Genomic DNA, 15,889 nt, shown 5'->3' with positions numbered 1-15,889 from the left:
GCTCATCTGCCGCTTTGGAGGTGAGGGGAGATAGACGGGACAAAGACACGCTGTGGAAGAGAGCCAGTGATTAATAATAACTAATAATTAAATACAGAGAGGAATATAAACATTTGTAGTAACTGCTGCCTGATCCACTCTGTGTGTAGGGGGAGGGGATTCACACACACGGGTTTCTTTGTGATTGACATTAATGCACTCCAAAGCTTCTTATCCCGAAAATAAGCCAACATCATTAAGCTCCATACCCTAACCTTAAAGGGGCATCCACGCTGGAAGTGATCTACTCTGCGCCCATTGCTTTTTCTCCGACAGGCTCTGGATGGCTAGTTAACACTCTAATATAACTACCTAAAACCAAGTTTTATCCTTAAACAGGTCTTTGAAGAGATTTGGAGAAAAAAAAAAGAGCCAGCCAAAAAGTTGTAACTTAGAAAATTTAATTACTGTGATTCGCTAAACCTCAAACGGTTTCTTACCAAGATAGCTGGGCAAGATTTTATTATTGCCTTTGTGACAGATGACTTTAATATATCACTCATGTTGTTTGGCTGAACCCACAATCTGCTTGTTTTGCACTGGCAGGCATGCCCACACACATATATTCAATGAGAGTATCCTTAAAGCTGTCCCATTTTGAAAATGGTAACTTTATGATTAGGTTAGGGGGGAATATGCAGATTTCAGTTGCAAAAATAACCTGGATTAAACTCTCAGAATGGGCTCTGTATTAGTAATGTAATATATAATTTTTTTAATGTGACATTCTGTATTTACTGTGTGTTCTGTTATTTTTTTATTGACCTGTAGATGGCAGAACAGCTGTTTGTGAAAGGAGGTCACATTAAAGATGCTGTAGAGATGTACACCGCAGCAGGGCATTGGGAGGAGGCTCACAAGGTCAGCACGGACACATTACAGCATAGTTTTAAATATTCTGTGTTTTCTAGAGTCCTTTTAAAGAAAATCTCCCTGGAATAGATATTTAAGAATCTAATGTGGGATTAATTAAGAAATGTAATATTTAAGGCCGTGTTTTTAATATTCTTTTTCTTATAAAGCTGGCAGTGAAGTGTATGACGGAGGAGGAGGTTATGGCTCTGTACATCAGCAGAGCTCAGGAGCTGGAGAAAGATGGCAAGTTCAAGGAGGCCGAGAGGTAAATACAAATCTCCAGATTTACACGAATTTGTCACGTCATTGTCTGCTGGAATCGAGCTGGTACCATGACACCATTTGAGTTAATCTCTGACCTTGAAAACAGCAGGAGAAAAACTCTGGGCGTAGTATTTTAGACCTGAAGTGTTTTAAAAAGCCCTCTTTCCCCTTTTACACATGCAGGCTGTTTGCTACAGTGAAGCAGCCTGACCTTGCCATCACCATGTACAAGAAGAACCGGATGTTTGACGATGTCATTCGTTTGGTAGCCAAACATCACCCTGACCTGCTGACTGAGACCCATGTCCACCTAGCCAAGGTACACACCACACTGCAGTGATAATCTAACGACAGTGTTTTTACTCCTAGAGTTCAGCCCTACAGATTTAACATTTTACAATCAAATAAATCTCACTGTGACCCGAACCGAGCCTGAGTTCGGGGGATGGGCGGGCTAACTGTGTAAAACAACTCTCTTCACACATATTTGCAAATTGCCTCATGCATCTATAGATTTGCAAATGGATGCATGCTAAAACCTTTGTTTTGTACCAGACTGTAAACATGCTTATTTCCTCTTTAAGCTTTTCGAGCCAGCTTCAAGTGGCTGCTAGAGGAACTACAATGTTGGTATTCTTCTATATGAGGATCCACCTTTGTAACCATATGAATAAATGACGGAAATAAGGAATAGTTTAATAAGACATCGTAAAATAATGTTGAACAGACTGAATAATATGAGCACACTAAATAGAAATTAATCAAATAAAAGTAGTAAATGAAGTAAACAAAATCTTTGTTTATGTAATAAAACAGTCAAATAAAATAAAATAATGCAACAGAATAACTAAATACAGTCACATAAACACTGTCTATAAACCTTACTTATTTAAAATCCTGGGTGAAGTGGTAGCTTTACTTCTAGCTGCTCTCAGTTACTCCAACAGTTAGAGCACAGAAACTAAAAGCTGCCTTTTTTCTGCTTATTGTACTGGTTCATACACTGAAAGTACCAGAGCACTAATGCAGGACTTTAAGACAGGTATAATTTGTTCTCTCTTTCCGTGCTATGAAAGATAAATAGGATGTTTAAAATGCAGTGACAGTGTTTATACTGTAAAGCAAAGTTTTTTTGTGGCAGTTCATCTGCTTATTTTTCTTGTTTAATTACTTGGAGATGAGGAACATAACTCCAAGAATGTGAGCAACAAAAATAATGTCTTCAGATTCTTCCTGCTCATCTGAAACCAGTTTAAAAGTGAGAGAAGGGTTGCGCTTTGGTTCATGTCATTACTTCACAGCTCAGCATTTACGCAGGCACGACTGGTTGGGGCTTCTCATCAGAAGAGCTCTCACGGGCCCAGAAATTGCTGCAGTTCTAGAACCGTGTGAAGTTTTTATTGGGAGGTCTGTGTCTGAGACCACTCTCTGTTTCTAATGTTTGTAGCTATCCAGCTGTCTTGGGAGAAATGCCTTGCAGCAGTTTAAACTCAAACAATAATTTATTCAACATTTTCCTGAATTGTGAAGTTCAACAGATCACTGTACAGACTCAGACCATACTCGACAAATTTTAAAGTCTTTTAATCATGTCCCAACATAATCGCTTTCAAACTGAGTCTCTGAGCTCTAGATTTCTTTTCCATTACTGAATCTGTTCATTTTTGGGACCAGTTTTCTAATTTTAACAACTTTTTTTTTTCACAGTGTCACAAACTTTGGGGCATTAATTCTTCCTCTACATTCTATTCTAGCTCTTATTCAGCGACCCTTAATGGGCTGCGTGGTTTGGTTGAGCCTGCCGGTATGTGATACATAAGTTATGGTAAGTGACGGTGATGATAAATGTGCTGTTTGCAGGAGCTGGAGGCTGAATCGAGGTTCTCGGAGGCGGAATACCACTTCATGGAGGCTGAAGAGTGGAAGGCTGCGGTCCACATGTACAGTGTCAATGATATGTGGGAGGATGCGTACAGGGTACAAACGCCACATTTGTTTTGTTTTGTTCGCTTGTGTTTAATCTCATTACATTTATAAGATATGGCAGAGAGCAGTAAAGTCTAGAACCTCGTCCCACGCAGCAAATGTTTACACCTCACACTCTGCTTATATCAGCTGTTATCTGTTGTTGTAATTGTTTTAGGTTAAAGCATATACTGTAGATTGCATATATTATAATGTTTATTCCTGATGCTAAATACAGAATAGGACGGCTTGACTTGTTACTGGGTTTCATGTCCACAGCATTGTTACAGGTGTGTGGCTCTCTGTTTATTGCTGTAGTTACGTTGGGAATGCACCACAGCTTTATAGCTTCTTTCAAATGTTTCTCCCCGGGATTATGTGTTGTAAGGGGGTTAGGGAGCCACAGGAGTGAAGGCCTGGTGTAATGATTTTTTTTAATGTGTTTGTGTGTTCGTCAGGTGGCAAAAAGCCACGGAGGTGCTGATGCGCAGAAGCAGGTGGCCTACCTGTGGGCCCGGAGTCTGGGAGGAGAGGCAGCTGTTAAGCTGCTAAACAAGTTTGGCTTGCTGGAGTACGCCATCAAGTCTGCTTCAAATAAATTGTGAGCAATATCACAACACAAAGACCCAAATAATTATTTAAGTTCAATTTACTCACATACTGAGTTTCATTTTATTTGCTTAAAATATGATAAACCTTTTGCAGAGCTTTAAAACAAGTTTGACACTCATTCAGAATCTTTTATCTGTTGTACTGTCTGAAAGGAAATCCTAACCGTAAAACTTGATCAATTGTTTCCTTCCTAAAAAGGAAATGAGCAAGGTCACTTAGTAACCAACAAAAGTTATTTGTGCTTTTAGTTCCCAGACCGTGTATAAATTAATGGGGAGAAAGCTATATATTTGACTTTTGTGGTCACAGGGACAAAAAGTGCATGTTTCCTCAGTCAAATCCACATTTCTAATTACTTACTATGATATCAATTAGAGGTTTACACATGCATACACACTTGTCTCATAGATTTCTACTTAAAGTCCTTTGAGTGCCAGATCTCTTATATGTGACATAAATAGAGACTGTCTTCGTGTTCTCTCCAGCTCCTTTGACTTTGCCTTTGACTTGGCCCGCCTTGCATGTAAGGAGAAGATTCCTGAGATCCACCTCAAGCATGCACTGTACCTGGAAGATGAGGTAAATCCATCACAGTTTTACCACACAGTCAGTTCTCTGCTCTTTCTATACACTTTCAAAAAAGTTGCTACAACTACCCACATGAACACTTTTCAGTTTTCGTCCTACAAAACTGCTTCATGCCAAATTTATTCTCTGTCTTCTTTATTTAACCAGACCAAGCACATCAATATGTGATTTTTTTTTTCTTTTTATTGCCCAGCATAGTCAGCCCGTATGAGAATAACAATAAACCTGCTGCTGCTGTTTCTGTGAACTAACTCACTGAGTTATTGTTCGTAATTTCTGTTACTGAGAATCTTGAACTCACTGCATGCTGCACACATTAAGTCGTGTTAATCCTGAATTTTTTCATGGTTTCATCTTACAGGGGAAGTTCACTGAAGCTGAGGTAGAGTTCATCAAAGCAGGAAAACCCAAAGAAGCTGTGTTGATGTGAGTATTGGAGGTGATGATGTTGTGCTCACACTTTGAGCCCATCATTACTGCCAGCTGATCAGCATCAGTGAGGAGCAGATTTATATCAGTTTCAGGCTCATTTTGAAGCTTAATGTTTAAGGACAATTTTGGTTAATATAATTATTGGAATACTTCAATTTTTAAACTTTCTCATGTCATTAAAAAAAGTCCAAATGTGATTAGTTTCACTAATCACATATCTCTTTTAAGGGGTTCTTTCTTCCATAATTGAACTAAACAACCAAGCCTCATCAAAATCATTTGATAGGTTGGTAATACTTTAAATTACGCTACATATATTAACCATTAATTAGCTCTTAATTAAATGTCTGATAAGGGTATAATAGGACCATGCAGCCCAAGTCATTAGTAAGTGGTTTGCAATGACTAATAAAGAGTAAACAGGCTACTAATAAGCATGTTTATAGCAAGATAATTAAAGCCTAATCTAAAGTGTTAGCAGAAAGTTAACTGAGGAAACAGCCTGCATAGCAATCTGCAGTAGGAATACTAATTATGTATAGCTTTCTAAAAATAGACATGAAGTTACACCACAGCCAGCCACACAGCACTGAGCAGCAATGATTCTTGTACGCACATGCTTAAGTAATTTTAGGTAATATTCAAATTGGGGAGTGTGTGAGTATTCATGAATGATGGAGAGTAACCCGTGATCAGTGACAACCCCAATGCTAACACTAATGTTAACACTAACCCTAGGCAAAGAAAGCATCTCTGTTTTTAATTTCTCTTTCAAGGATAGCAGGCATGGAAGAAAGAGAATAGTGATTCTAACAGACACATCAAAAATAATTAACTTTTTTCCTCCAAGATATAGGATTGGGGTAGGGTTATGACTTCGTCCTCAGAGAGGTAAAAGCAGTTTTAACGGTTCACAAAAGTGTGTAGAGATTTGAGGTTTAAGTTTGAGAAGTGCCATTACTTCCCTAAGCCACTGACTCAAAGCAGATAAGTCTTGAAATTAATGTCCAGCCTCCCAGATAGCCACGGCTTTAAGTAAATTTCTATGAACCTGAACTTATTCAAAGTCCCCTTTCTGGGACTTGATGAAAAACATTTAAAAAATCATATCCGTTAATCCTAAAACAGCTTATTTTTGGATTTCATTTCCTGTGTGTATTTGTGTGTGAACTGTTCCAGGTATGTCCACAACCAGGACTGGGCCAATGCACAGCGGGTGGCTGAGGGCCACGATCCAGAGAGCCTGTCTGAGGTTCTGGTTGGCCAAGCCAAGTTCTGCTTTAAAGAGAATGATTTCAAGAAGGCTGAGGCCTTCCTGCTCCAAGCACAGAGACCTGAACTAGCAGTTAAATACTACAAGGTAACTCCACCTCAAATTTATTTATAAAGAACATTTAAAAAAACCACGCTAAACACACAGAAGACCCAGTCTCCTCTAAGGTTAAATCTAGCGCTAGGGACAGTCAGAAGCATTCCGATCAACTGACTGGAGGGACATGGAAGATTAATAGGGAAAGAGGTCACAGGTGTAGTAACAAGACAAACCATGAATGGCTTGTATACAAACAGTAGTATCTTGAAACTGATTTCGAACCTCACTGGCATCCAGTGGAGAGATGCTAAAACGTGTAATATGAACTCTAATATGAGCTCTTTTTTTGGATACTTGTGGAGAGCCTACCAGCAGCATTTGCTGGAGGATTGCAGTAATCCAGACAAGAGAAAATGCGAGTATGAACAGAATTTTGCAATCTCTCACAGAACTTTTGATATGGAACAGAGATGAAAAAAGCTGTTTTAACCACTGAGTTAATTTGCTTGTTAAACCTAAAGCCAGAGTCATATATCAAAGTCAAGTCAAAGTCAAAGTCAAAATAACTTTATTTATCCCCAAGGTGCAATTAAGATAGATGATATATGATGATATCACACTAAGAGTTTTGGCCTAAGGGTTTACATAAGTGGACAGATTTCCAAGTTGATCAGAAAAACCTGCGAAGGAATTGGCAGAGCCAAAAAAGAAAATTTCTGTTTTATCCTCATTCAGTTGAAGGAAGTTTTGTGCCATCCAGTTCTTAATGTCCACACTGCATATGATGATGCTATTCAGCCTGGACTTGTTGGGATTGAGGGGGAGATATAGTTCCATGTTGTCAGCTTAGGAGCAAAAAGTGATATTATGTTTACTGATTATTTGACCCCAAGTAAGCATGTGTAGAGAGAATGGGACGGGACCTAAAATGGAGCCCTGTGGTACCCCATAGGAAATTGTTACTGTTGAAGAAGAATAGTTTCCAGTAATGACGGAGAAGATCTACTTTTTAGGTATAAGGTGAACCAGTGTAATCATCTGCTGCTGATACCAGCGTGCAGATACCAAGTGCATGCGTTGTAGGAGGTTGTTGTGGTCAATGGTTTTAAATGCAGCACTGAAGATTGCACAGTTCCCAGAGTCACCTACAGGAGCAGATCATTATATACTTTGGCAAGGCTGACTCTGTTCTGTGGTTGGCCTGAAACCTGACTGAAACTCAGAAGTCTTGATGGAGAATTACTTTGTCTAAGACATTCAAGAGTAGAGGAAGTTAAGAGATATGTTGGTAGTTCTTGGGTAAGTTAGCTCCACAAGCCCCACTTGTCTCAGAAAAAAGACAAGAAAGTATTTGTAGAATTTTTTGCAATTTAGTGAAAAATGTCTACAATTGCAGGATTCATTTTCAGATTTCAGATGTTGACAATCTGCCTGATGGTCAGTTATTTAATTTATTTCATGTCTATTTTAAATTCAGGATGCAGACATGTGGAGTGATGCCATACGTATCTGTAAAGAGTATATCCCCAATAAACTCTCCATGCTCCAAGAGGAGTATGAGAGGGAGGCCTCCAAGAAAGGAATCAGGTGAGATTAAGCCCATAAAATAAGTAACCACTGACCTTCATTTCTTGTGGTGTTCAAATATTTTAGGTCTCACATGGCAGAGTAAAAGATGAAGCACAGTCCTCTTAAAGAAAACCCAAAACCGTCACTGAAGCTATATCTAGTTACAACAATTTGAAGTCAAAAGCCTTTAAAACTTGACTTGTGATTATTTGTGGGACATTTTTTAACATATTTTGAACATTACCAGAAATGCATCTATGCACAACGAATCAGTTTGATGCTTTTTTTCCTCTTTTTTTTAAAAACACCTCACATGTACTCCCAAATTTCAACTCCCGATGAGGAACAGCTCGTTAGACAGCAAACCAGCAGCATGCAGCTCATACCCTCCTCCCATCGTTTCTCCCGCTTTAATGACTTGTGGGAGGAAACATCAAAAGTTACCAATGGAAACGGATGAAAAAGAGGGTTTGAAGAGAGAAAACACTGAATTATTCTTGCAGACTTTACAGCTCAGGCTTCAGATAAGTGCAAAGCTTCTCGTCTCCCACGGGCATCCATCTGCAAAGCCGTGATGGAACTGCAGCTTGTAGAGGATGAACACAGTTCTAATCTCTAATTTCTAATGAAATGGAAGCTAATGACAAAGACAGATTATTAACGGGAAAAGTAAATATATTAAGTGATTGAGATGAAAAGGGTGTGGATAATATGAAAATGTAGAGTACATTCCAGACAGAGAAAAACATGGATTCACTGAAGACTAACAGGGCAGAGGAGGGCAAAGGAACTAATACTGCACGATAGAGAGGGAAGTAGTGAGAAACGAGCTGATAATAAAAGAAAAGAAAAAGAAAAAACTGAACTTAATACTACAGAAAACTCATTACAGGAATGACAAAGAAATCCAAACAGGAACCAGACTCAGTCGTTTATCAAGCATTGAAACTTGCAATATACTGAAAAAAAAAAAAACAACTAAACATAAACCAAAACTCTGATATATTAACCCAAAAATCCAAAATTCTAAAACAACACAAAATGAACAGTTATGTGTATAATTTCTGTTCCATGAAGTTGAGGAATAAGGCACACACACATATAGAATGGGATATTGCTTTCCAGCATGTCCTGGCTGAAGAAACCTCTATTCATGCCTTTAAGGCTGATTACCTGTGATGATATGTGTATGGCCCCGCCTGCACATATACCCCCTTCTCTCAGCCTCTTCTCTCAGTTCGATAGCCGCTCTTCTTCGAGCCAAGCTGCACAGTGAGACAACCTTGTGTTGTAACTCTTTCCTCTCCTTCAGGGAACAAAAGTTATACACATAACTGTTTGTTCCCTTTCAGTCGATTCACATGGTACAACACATATAGTATGGGACATATATACACGCCCTGCAGAGTATCCATCAAACTGGAGTTGGACCACCACCACCTTAGCGTGTGGTAAACCCAGCTGAAAGGACAGCATGAGCCACCGAAGGGACTGTAACGTCCAAACGATTGAACCAAAAAAAAAAAGTGTGCGGTGATCCCCAACTAGCTGCACAGACAAAGCATGAAGGTCACCCACTCACTTTGCAGAAGCCAAAGTGAAAAACAGTGCAGTTTTATATGAAATACATTTTATATCCACTGACTCAAGGGGGGCACAAATGGCCTCCAGCACCAAACACAAGTCCCATGAAAAGACACTGGACCTCCAGTATCTAGCATCTCCTGCAGGAATGTCAAAACATCCACAATAGAGCACTGGACTGGGGGAATGTGCCGTCCTGGCACCATTGCTCAAAGGCTTGCCATTTGTACTCATAAAAGCCTCTACAGGACCACGCTTGGGGGCAGACCCTTAGCTATCAAATTTGATCTCTCAGTAGGTAACCATAAAGGCACCATAGATCCGGGCAGATGAATCACTTCTCCTCTTGCCTGAGAGAAGAGGTCCCCACAGAGAGGAAGCTGCCAAGGACTTGCTGCTAGCAGAATGATTATCTCTGCATTCCACGACCTTGTTGGCCACCAGGGGGCAACAAGAATCAGAGAGATGTGCTGCCGATGCACTCTATCAAGAACTGGAGATATCACTTCGACTGGGGAAATGCTTAGAGGAGCACGTCCGGCCATTGGTGCGCTAGTGCATCTATGCCCACGGGTGAATCCCTGTCAATTATGGAGAAGAACATGGGGTAGTGAGTGTTCACCCTGGAGGCAAAAAGATCTACTTGCCTCGCCAAATAGATCCCGTATCTGGGCTAATATCAAAGGGGTGCAACCTCCATTCCCTCACTGGGAGACCCCACCGGAGAGAAGGTCTGGCCCCAGGTTGAGATGGCCTGGAACATGGGTTGCTCTTAGAGACAGACATCGAACACTGCACCATAATAGCAGAGAGCGAGACAGCTTTAACAGGGGAAGGGAGCGTTTCCCTCCTTGCCTGTTTATGTAAGAGACCACTGTTGAATTGTCCATCCTGACTAGGAAATGTTGGCCCCTCAGAACTGGACAAAAATGCCTGAGCTAAGAACACAGCTAGCAGCCCTACATCATTGTGAAGCTCTGTGTCCAGACCCCTCTCTCTGATGCGCCATCGGACAGAACTTCCGACCCTCTTAGGGAAGCATCTGTGGACACCACCTTGTAAAACGACACTCTCCCAATCCAAGATCCCTGGTGCAACAGCCCGGGCTCCCACCGGTAGCTAGCATGCAAGAGCCTCCTCTGGAACTTTCTCCGCAAAGTCACCCACCTTTCCAGGGTTCCAGAGTGATGGAGCTGGTGACAAAGCACACAGACTTCAGGTCAGTCAGCCTTCTCCTAACCTGGACAAACCCCAGGCAAATGGGGCACGCGTCATTGCTGGTCACTATCATGCAAAGAGAAACTGCACCACTGAGGACAGTGGCAAACAGAAAATTTCTGTTTTGTTCACTTTGGTTTGATATCCATACCAAAACACAAAGCAAAGCGCTGCACAGGAAGATTTGAAATTAGCGCTTCGTGGGCAGCCTACACACCAGCTGTGGAGTGAAGGCTAACACCAACAAGGCAGTTGGGCTAACTTATGCCAGCAGACAATGGAGCTAACTAGCAGTAGCTAGCTAGCCCAAGCCAGTAGATATGCTCTTAGCGAGGTGAAGAGCGTTAGAACTGAGGGCTGATTGTGATGCCAAGGGGTATATGTGTAGGCAGGGCCCTATGCATGTTGTTTGAGGCCATCCGCCTTAAAGGTGTGAATAGAGATTTCTTCAGCCAGGACAAACGGGGGTGGGATATTCCATACATGAGTTGTGCCGAGTAAATCGACTGTAAGGGAACCCTAGCATTGACACAATTAACTGTCAATTTACCATTTAGTAATGGTGGTTATTATTATAGCATTAACTATTTTATGCCATGATTGTTATGAACTGGTAAAATAACATAGAAATTAAATAAAGCTATTGTGAAATGTTTAATATTTTTTTAATTTAAAAAAAAGAGTTTATTGCCTGTTGGTTCATGAAGAAATAACAGCAAGTGTGAGTTTGCTTTTATTACAGATTTGGAAAAGATTTAAAATGAGCATCATATGAAGGGGACTTGTTTGTGCCTGTTTATGTGAGTCTGTGTGTTTGTTTGTGGTTTCAGGGGTGTGGAGGGCTTCTTGGAGCAGGCGAGAGAGTGGGAGCAGTCGGGTGAATATTCCCGGGCCGTGGAGTATTACTTGAAGGTTAAAGATGACTCAAACACGGCCCTCATGGAGAAGTGTTGGATGAAGGTAAAAAGGAAAAACAACTGCATAGAACTGTTAATTCACATGATCATTAGTTCTTTTTAACAATATGAAATTAATAGTAAGTTTTTTACACGTGTAGTTGCTACTGAATAAAGAAGAGCTTTTAAGTCTGTTATGGGTTTATTAGAGGCAGGTTTGAAAAAACAAAAGTTAGCCTTTAACCTAGGCATATTTAAAAAGATCTTACTCTGAATATAGGTTAAAATGTCTTATAGAATTAAAAACATATATATGTACATTGTGAGGAGACCCTGGGGCAGACCCAGTACAGGCTGGAAACACTATCTCACGGCTAGCCTGGGAACGCCTTAGTGTTCCCCCGGAGAAGCTAGAGAAGGTGGCTAGAGAGAGGGAGGTCTGGGCTTCTCTACTTACGCTGCTGCCCCCGCGACCTATCGCCAGATAAGCGGAAAGAAATCGATGGATGGATGGATGTATTGTGCAATTTATTTAGGTTTTATCGGGGTGGGGGCGGGGGGAATCCCACTGCTGATGTAGAAGTCTCAAAAACTCAAAAAAACCTACACAAATATGATACACTAGACATAAGGGGTTAGGAATAGTGAGTGGGAGGTTTAACCTTCTAGTACAACAGTCATCACAAGCTTTTGCAGTTAAATATTACTCACAGAATTTATTTTTACACCACAAACACTCCAAAAGGTCGAAACCATCTAAAGGATAAATGAATTATTTTCAGATCTTTGTCCTAGATGCACACGGAAACCTTATTCATATTTTGAAATGCAATAAATTAAAACATTACTGCAGCTCAGAATGTGAGAATCCCCTTTTCACCTAGATTAACAGTATTAACTCGATTTGTCAACCTGCCGAAAATATCTACTTACATTGTGTCAAATCTTAAAAGAAAACCACTAAATCTCCTCGAAAAAAGGCGGTCTGAATTTAGCACTGCATTAAAATAAATCACAATCTGTAGTAAGTTGACAGTTTGGCTTCAAGGCTGCGGCCGAGGGTTGAGGTCTCTGCATGGGTCTGTCCACTCTTCATCGTTTTCTCTGTCTTCCTCTGAGCCGCTTTCCCTGGAGTGTTCATTTTATCTTTGGCATCGCTGTACTGTTTGAGCTTTCATGACATAAAAACTACAGACAGTGATTTATAACCATTTCAAACAGTGTTTATTTCCCTAAAGAAGGAAATTATTCAGTAACTTATTCTCTGGTTCTGCAAAAATAGTCCAGAAATAAAAGAAAACTTCCCACCATGACCTTTAATGGGCCTACTGTAGATCTTATATTTAGACAGCATCAGTAATTACTTTCACTTTTACTTTAAGCTCTGTAGTGGGTGAAGGACAGAATAGATGTTTAATTGTAGTCAAGAGTACCACTAAAGGTGGAGGAGGGCGAAAGGTCACCATGTCACCAACATCAATAGGTGATTTCTGCTGTGAGCATGAAGATACGCAGCACATACTGCATGTTATTGATTAAAGTGCAGAGGTCAGATTATTTGAAATGTGAATGGTCAATCTCCGTGATTGTAAAGAAGCGGTCTTGAAGAGATCACAGAGATCAATAGATTGTTTTTTTTTTCCCCAAGTGAGTTTCATTAGGTCAGAAAATGCTGCATCTGCATTACAGATGAGTCAGGCGATACACTGATTTAAGTTTTGAATTTTTGATTCCTTCCTGTAGTGCGTTTCATAATGACCTTTATTCCAATTATCTGTTTTTTTAAAGACACCTTATATTTAATAGGTGAAAGTGAGTGCTATCAAACATGCCAAATACCTCACAGAAGTAGCTGATTCTAGTCTATTTAAATGTAGAAGTGCTAAATCAGAGATTACACAGATGTTGTTTAAAAGGGACAATGATTTAAATAAAAAAAACACATTATAATTACAGCTAAAAGAATTCTGCAGTCTCGTTTACAGCTGTTTAGTTTTTCAGTCTGAAACTGTTTTTAGTTCCTCAAACGTGAACTTTTCCTGCTTTATGGTGTTTTGTTTCTTTTTAAATTAGATTACTGTGGACTCTCTGTTTAAACCTTTGAAAATTAAGTGTGGACATTTATTATTTATTATTATTATTATTATTAGTAACTATGAATGAAAATAGATAGAAATACAAGGTACAGCCGTATTGGAAATATTGCATTAGAAGAATTAAAGACTCTTTCTTCAAGACACAAACAGCAAAGTCAGTTCATGTATCACCAACTATCCCCACAGTCAGAATCAAATGGATTATATAAAGATTATGGTGACATTATATTGCTTTTTGAGATGACAGATCATGATAATTTTATATTATTATCATTGCAAAGATCTCTTTTAATATCTTTTCAATGTCATGAGCTAAACAGTTGAAGAAGTTGAACTCTTTCTCCCTCGAAGTATAACATCATCAGTGTCAGTACTGGTAGGGCAAAACAGCAGTGGTAATAAGAGGCAGTTTTTAAATATGTACCATTTCTTACACTGCGGTGGCTCAGAAACTGGTGGAATAACAATAACTTGGGGGGCGACCGTGGTTCAGGGGGTTGGGAAGCTCATCTTGTAACCGGAAGGTTGCCGGTTCGATCCCCAGCTCTGTCTGTCTTGGTTGTTGTGTCCTTGGGGAAGACACTTCACCTGATGGCCAGAGGGGCCGATGGCACAATATGGCAGCCCTGCCTCTGTCAGTCTGCCCCAGGGCAGCTGTGGCTACAACTGTTGCAGCTTGCCTCCACCAGTGTGTGAATGTGAGAGTGAATGAATAGTGGAATTGTAAAGCTTTGAGGGTCTTGAAAGCACTATATAAATGCAATCCATTATTATTATTATTATTATTATTAATAGCCCCGCCCACTTTCTTAACTGTGTCCTGAAAAGGTTATGAAAGAACTGCTACTTCTTTTTTAAAATTTGGTTTTATAATATTTTTGCTGTACAGAATATCAAAAATGCCAAAGACACATATTGTAAGGAGAGAAAAAAACAGTAGCAAAAGCAAGTTTAGTGCATTATATGTCTTGGTGTACACACACATACTAAACGTATGTGTGACTGAGAAAAAATGCAAAAAAATTAGAATAAAATACACTTGAAGTAGGAAAAATAAGACACAAATATTTTCTTATCGAAAAAGTTGGGAAAATATTGTGCTACAGCACCCACAACATTTTAAAAAAATGTAGTTCATTAAAATCAATACCACAGAACAGATACAAAACAACAGAAAACTATAGTAGTTAAATAGGAAATAGCTTAAGTCCATAATGAATATTGTGGCAGGTGTTATTGTATGAAGTGGTAAAGGTTTTCTGTATCTATCCTCATGGCAGTGGAGCGGAAACAGACGTTCAGCTGCATGTTCAGTCAGTGGTTCGATCCCGGGCTTCTCCAATCTGCATGATGACATGTGTGAATGTGTTCACGACCAGGATGAATCACAGTATGTGTGTATATGTGTGAGTGGGAGTCGGGTGCCTTGAGTGCTCAGCAAGTGCAGAAAAGTGCTATATAAATACCACTAATACCGAGTCCATATGCAGAAGATAAAATAAATCAGTACTGGCTTTATCTTCATATGGTACCCACTCTTTCTGTCTTCCTATCCAGAATAAACTCTCTTGTCCCAAGCTACATTTTCTCAAACCAGAAAATAGAGAGGTTGCTGAAAAGGAAATGCAGAATCTATCAAAAGGGTTTCATGGATTTGTTGCCCATTAATACCAAAAACGTGTCACCTACCTCGATTTATTTCATGAAATAATTGCAAAAAGAATTCCAAAAAGGAAAAAAAAGAAACGTCTTGAGCAGACTTGAATAACAAAATAATGACAGAACTTTCTAAATGTTATATTTCTATATATGGTTTGAATTGATTTTTCCTTTTTGTGTGTCTTTTTGTGTGTCCTGTACTGTTTGGCATGTGCACTCGCTGTGTGCATATGTCCAGGCGGCAGAGCTGTCCATCAAGTTCCTGACAGCAGACGTAGCAGTGGAGGTGATCCAGGTGGTCGGACCACGACTCGCACAGCTGAGGAAGTTCAACGCCGTGAGTGAAAACACACGTAGATGCAGTTAATAAAACAATACACACACACACACACACACACACACACACAATCCAAATATATATGCTCTTAATATGTCCAAGCATCAAATATCTGACCGGTTGCCTCTTTCCTGCGTCCTGTTTGTATTTGCTTGTTGAAGGCTGCTGAGCTCTACTTAAACATGGACCTCATCAAAGAGGCAATCGATGTCTTTATTGAGGGTGAGGAGTGGAACAAAGCCAAGAGAGTCGCCAAGGAGCTGGAGCCGAGGTTTGAAAGCACACAAACACACACAAACACTCGAGTGTATCATAGTTATTACGGGCAGAACAGCAACAAAGACAAGGGCCGACACTGAATTAAAACTCAGAATAGAAGAAGCGAACAGAAAGACGAAGACATGCTGGTTATTTTTTCAATGTCATATCAGTTTTATTAAGCATGCGTACCTCTCTGCCCTGT

General features: G+C 39.9%; 1 protein-coding gene across 1 annotated transcript in view; it reads left to right on the top strand.

Annotated features, from left to right (window-relative positions):
• ift172 (intraflagellar transport 172) overlaps nt 1-15,889 on the top strand; it is a 54,769-nt gene that overhangs the window by 28,123 nt on the left and 10,757 nt on the right. The window contains exons 26-37 of the mRNA XM_063495169.1: nt 811-900; nt 1,062-1,159; nt 1,342-1,477; nt 3,019-3,135; nt 3,582-3,724; nt 4,221-4,314; nt 4,685-4,749; nt 5,935-6,115; nt 7,545-7,654; nt 11,269-11,398; nt 15,328-15,426; nt 15,588-15,697. Of these exons, the coding sequence (XP_063351239.1) occupies nt 811-900; nt 1,062-1,159; nt 1,342-1,477; nt 3,019-3,135; nt 3,582-3,724; nt 4,221-4,314; nt 4,685-4,749; nt 5,935-6,115; nt 7,545-7,654; nt 11,269-11,398; nt 15,328-15,426; nt 15,588-15,697 (1,373 nt within the window). The remainder of the gene's footprint in view (nt 1-810; nt 901-1,061; nt 1,160-1,341; nt 1,478-3,018; nt 3,136-3,581; nt 3,725-4,220; nt 4,315-4,684; nt 4,750-5,934; nt 6,116-7,544; nt 7,655-11,268; nt 11,399-15,327; nt 15,427-15,587; nt 15,698-15,889) is intronic.

Source organism: Pelmatolapia mariae, linkage group LG15 (assembly GCF_036321145.2).
Source record: "Pelmatolapia mariae isolate MD_Pm_ZW linkage group LG15, Pm_UMD_F_2, whole genome shotgun sequence".
NCBI classification, from domain to species: domain Eukaryota; kingdom Metazoa; phylum Chordata; class Actinopteri; order Cichliformes; family Cichlidae; genus Pelmatolapia; species Pelmatolapia mariae.
Note: the sequence above shows the minus strand (reverse complement) of the source record. Positions and strands in the feature narration are given on the sequence as shown.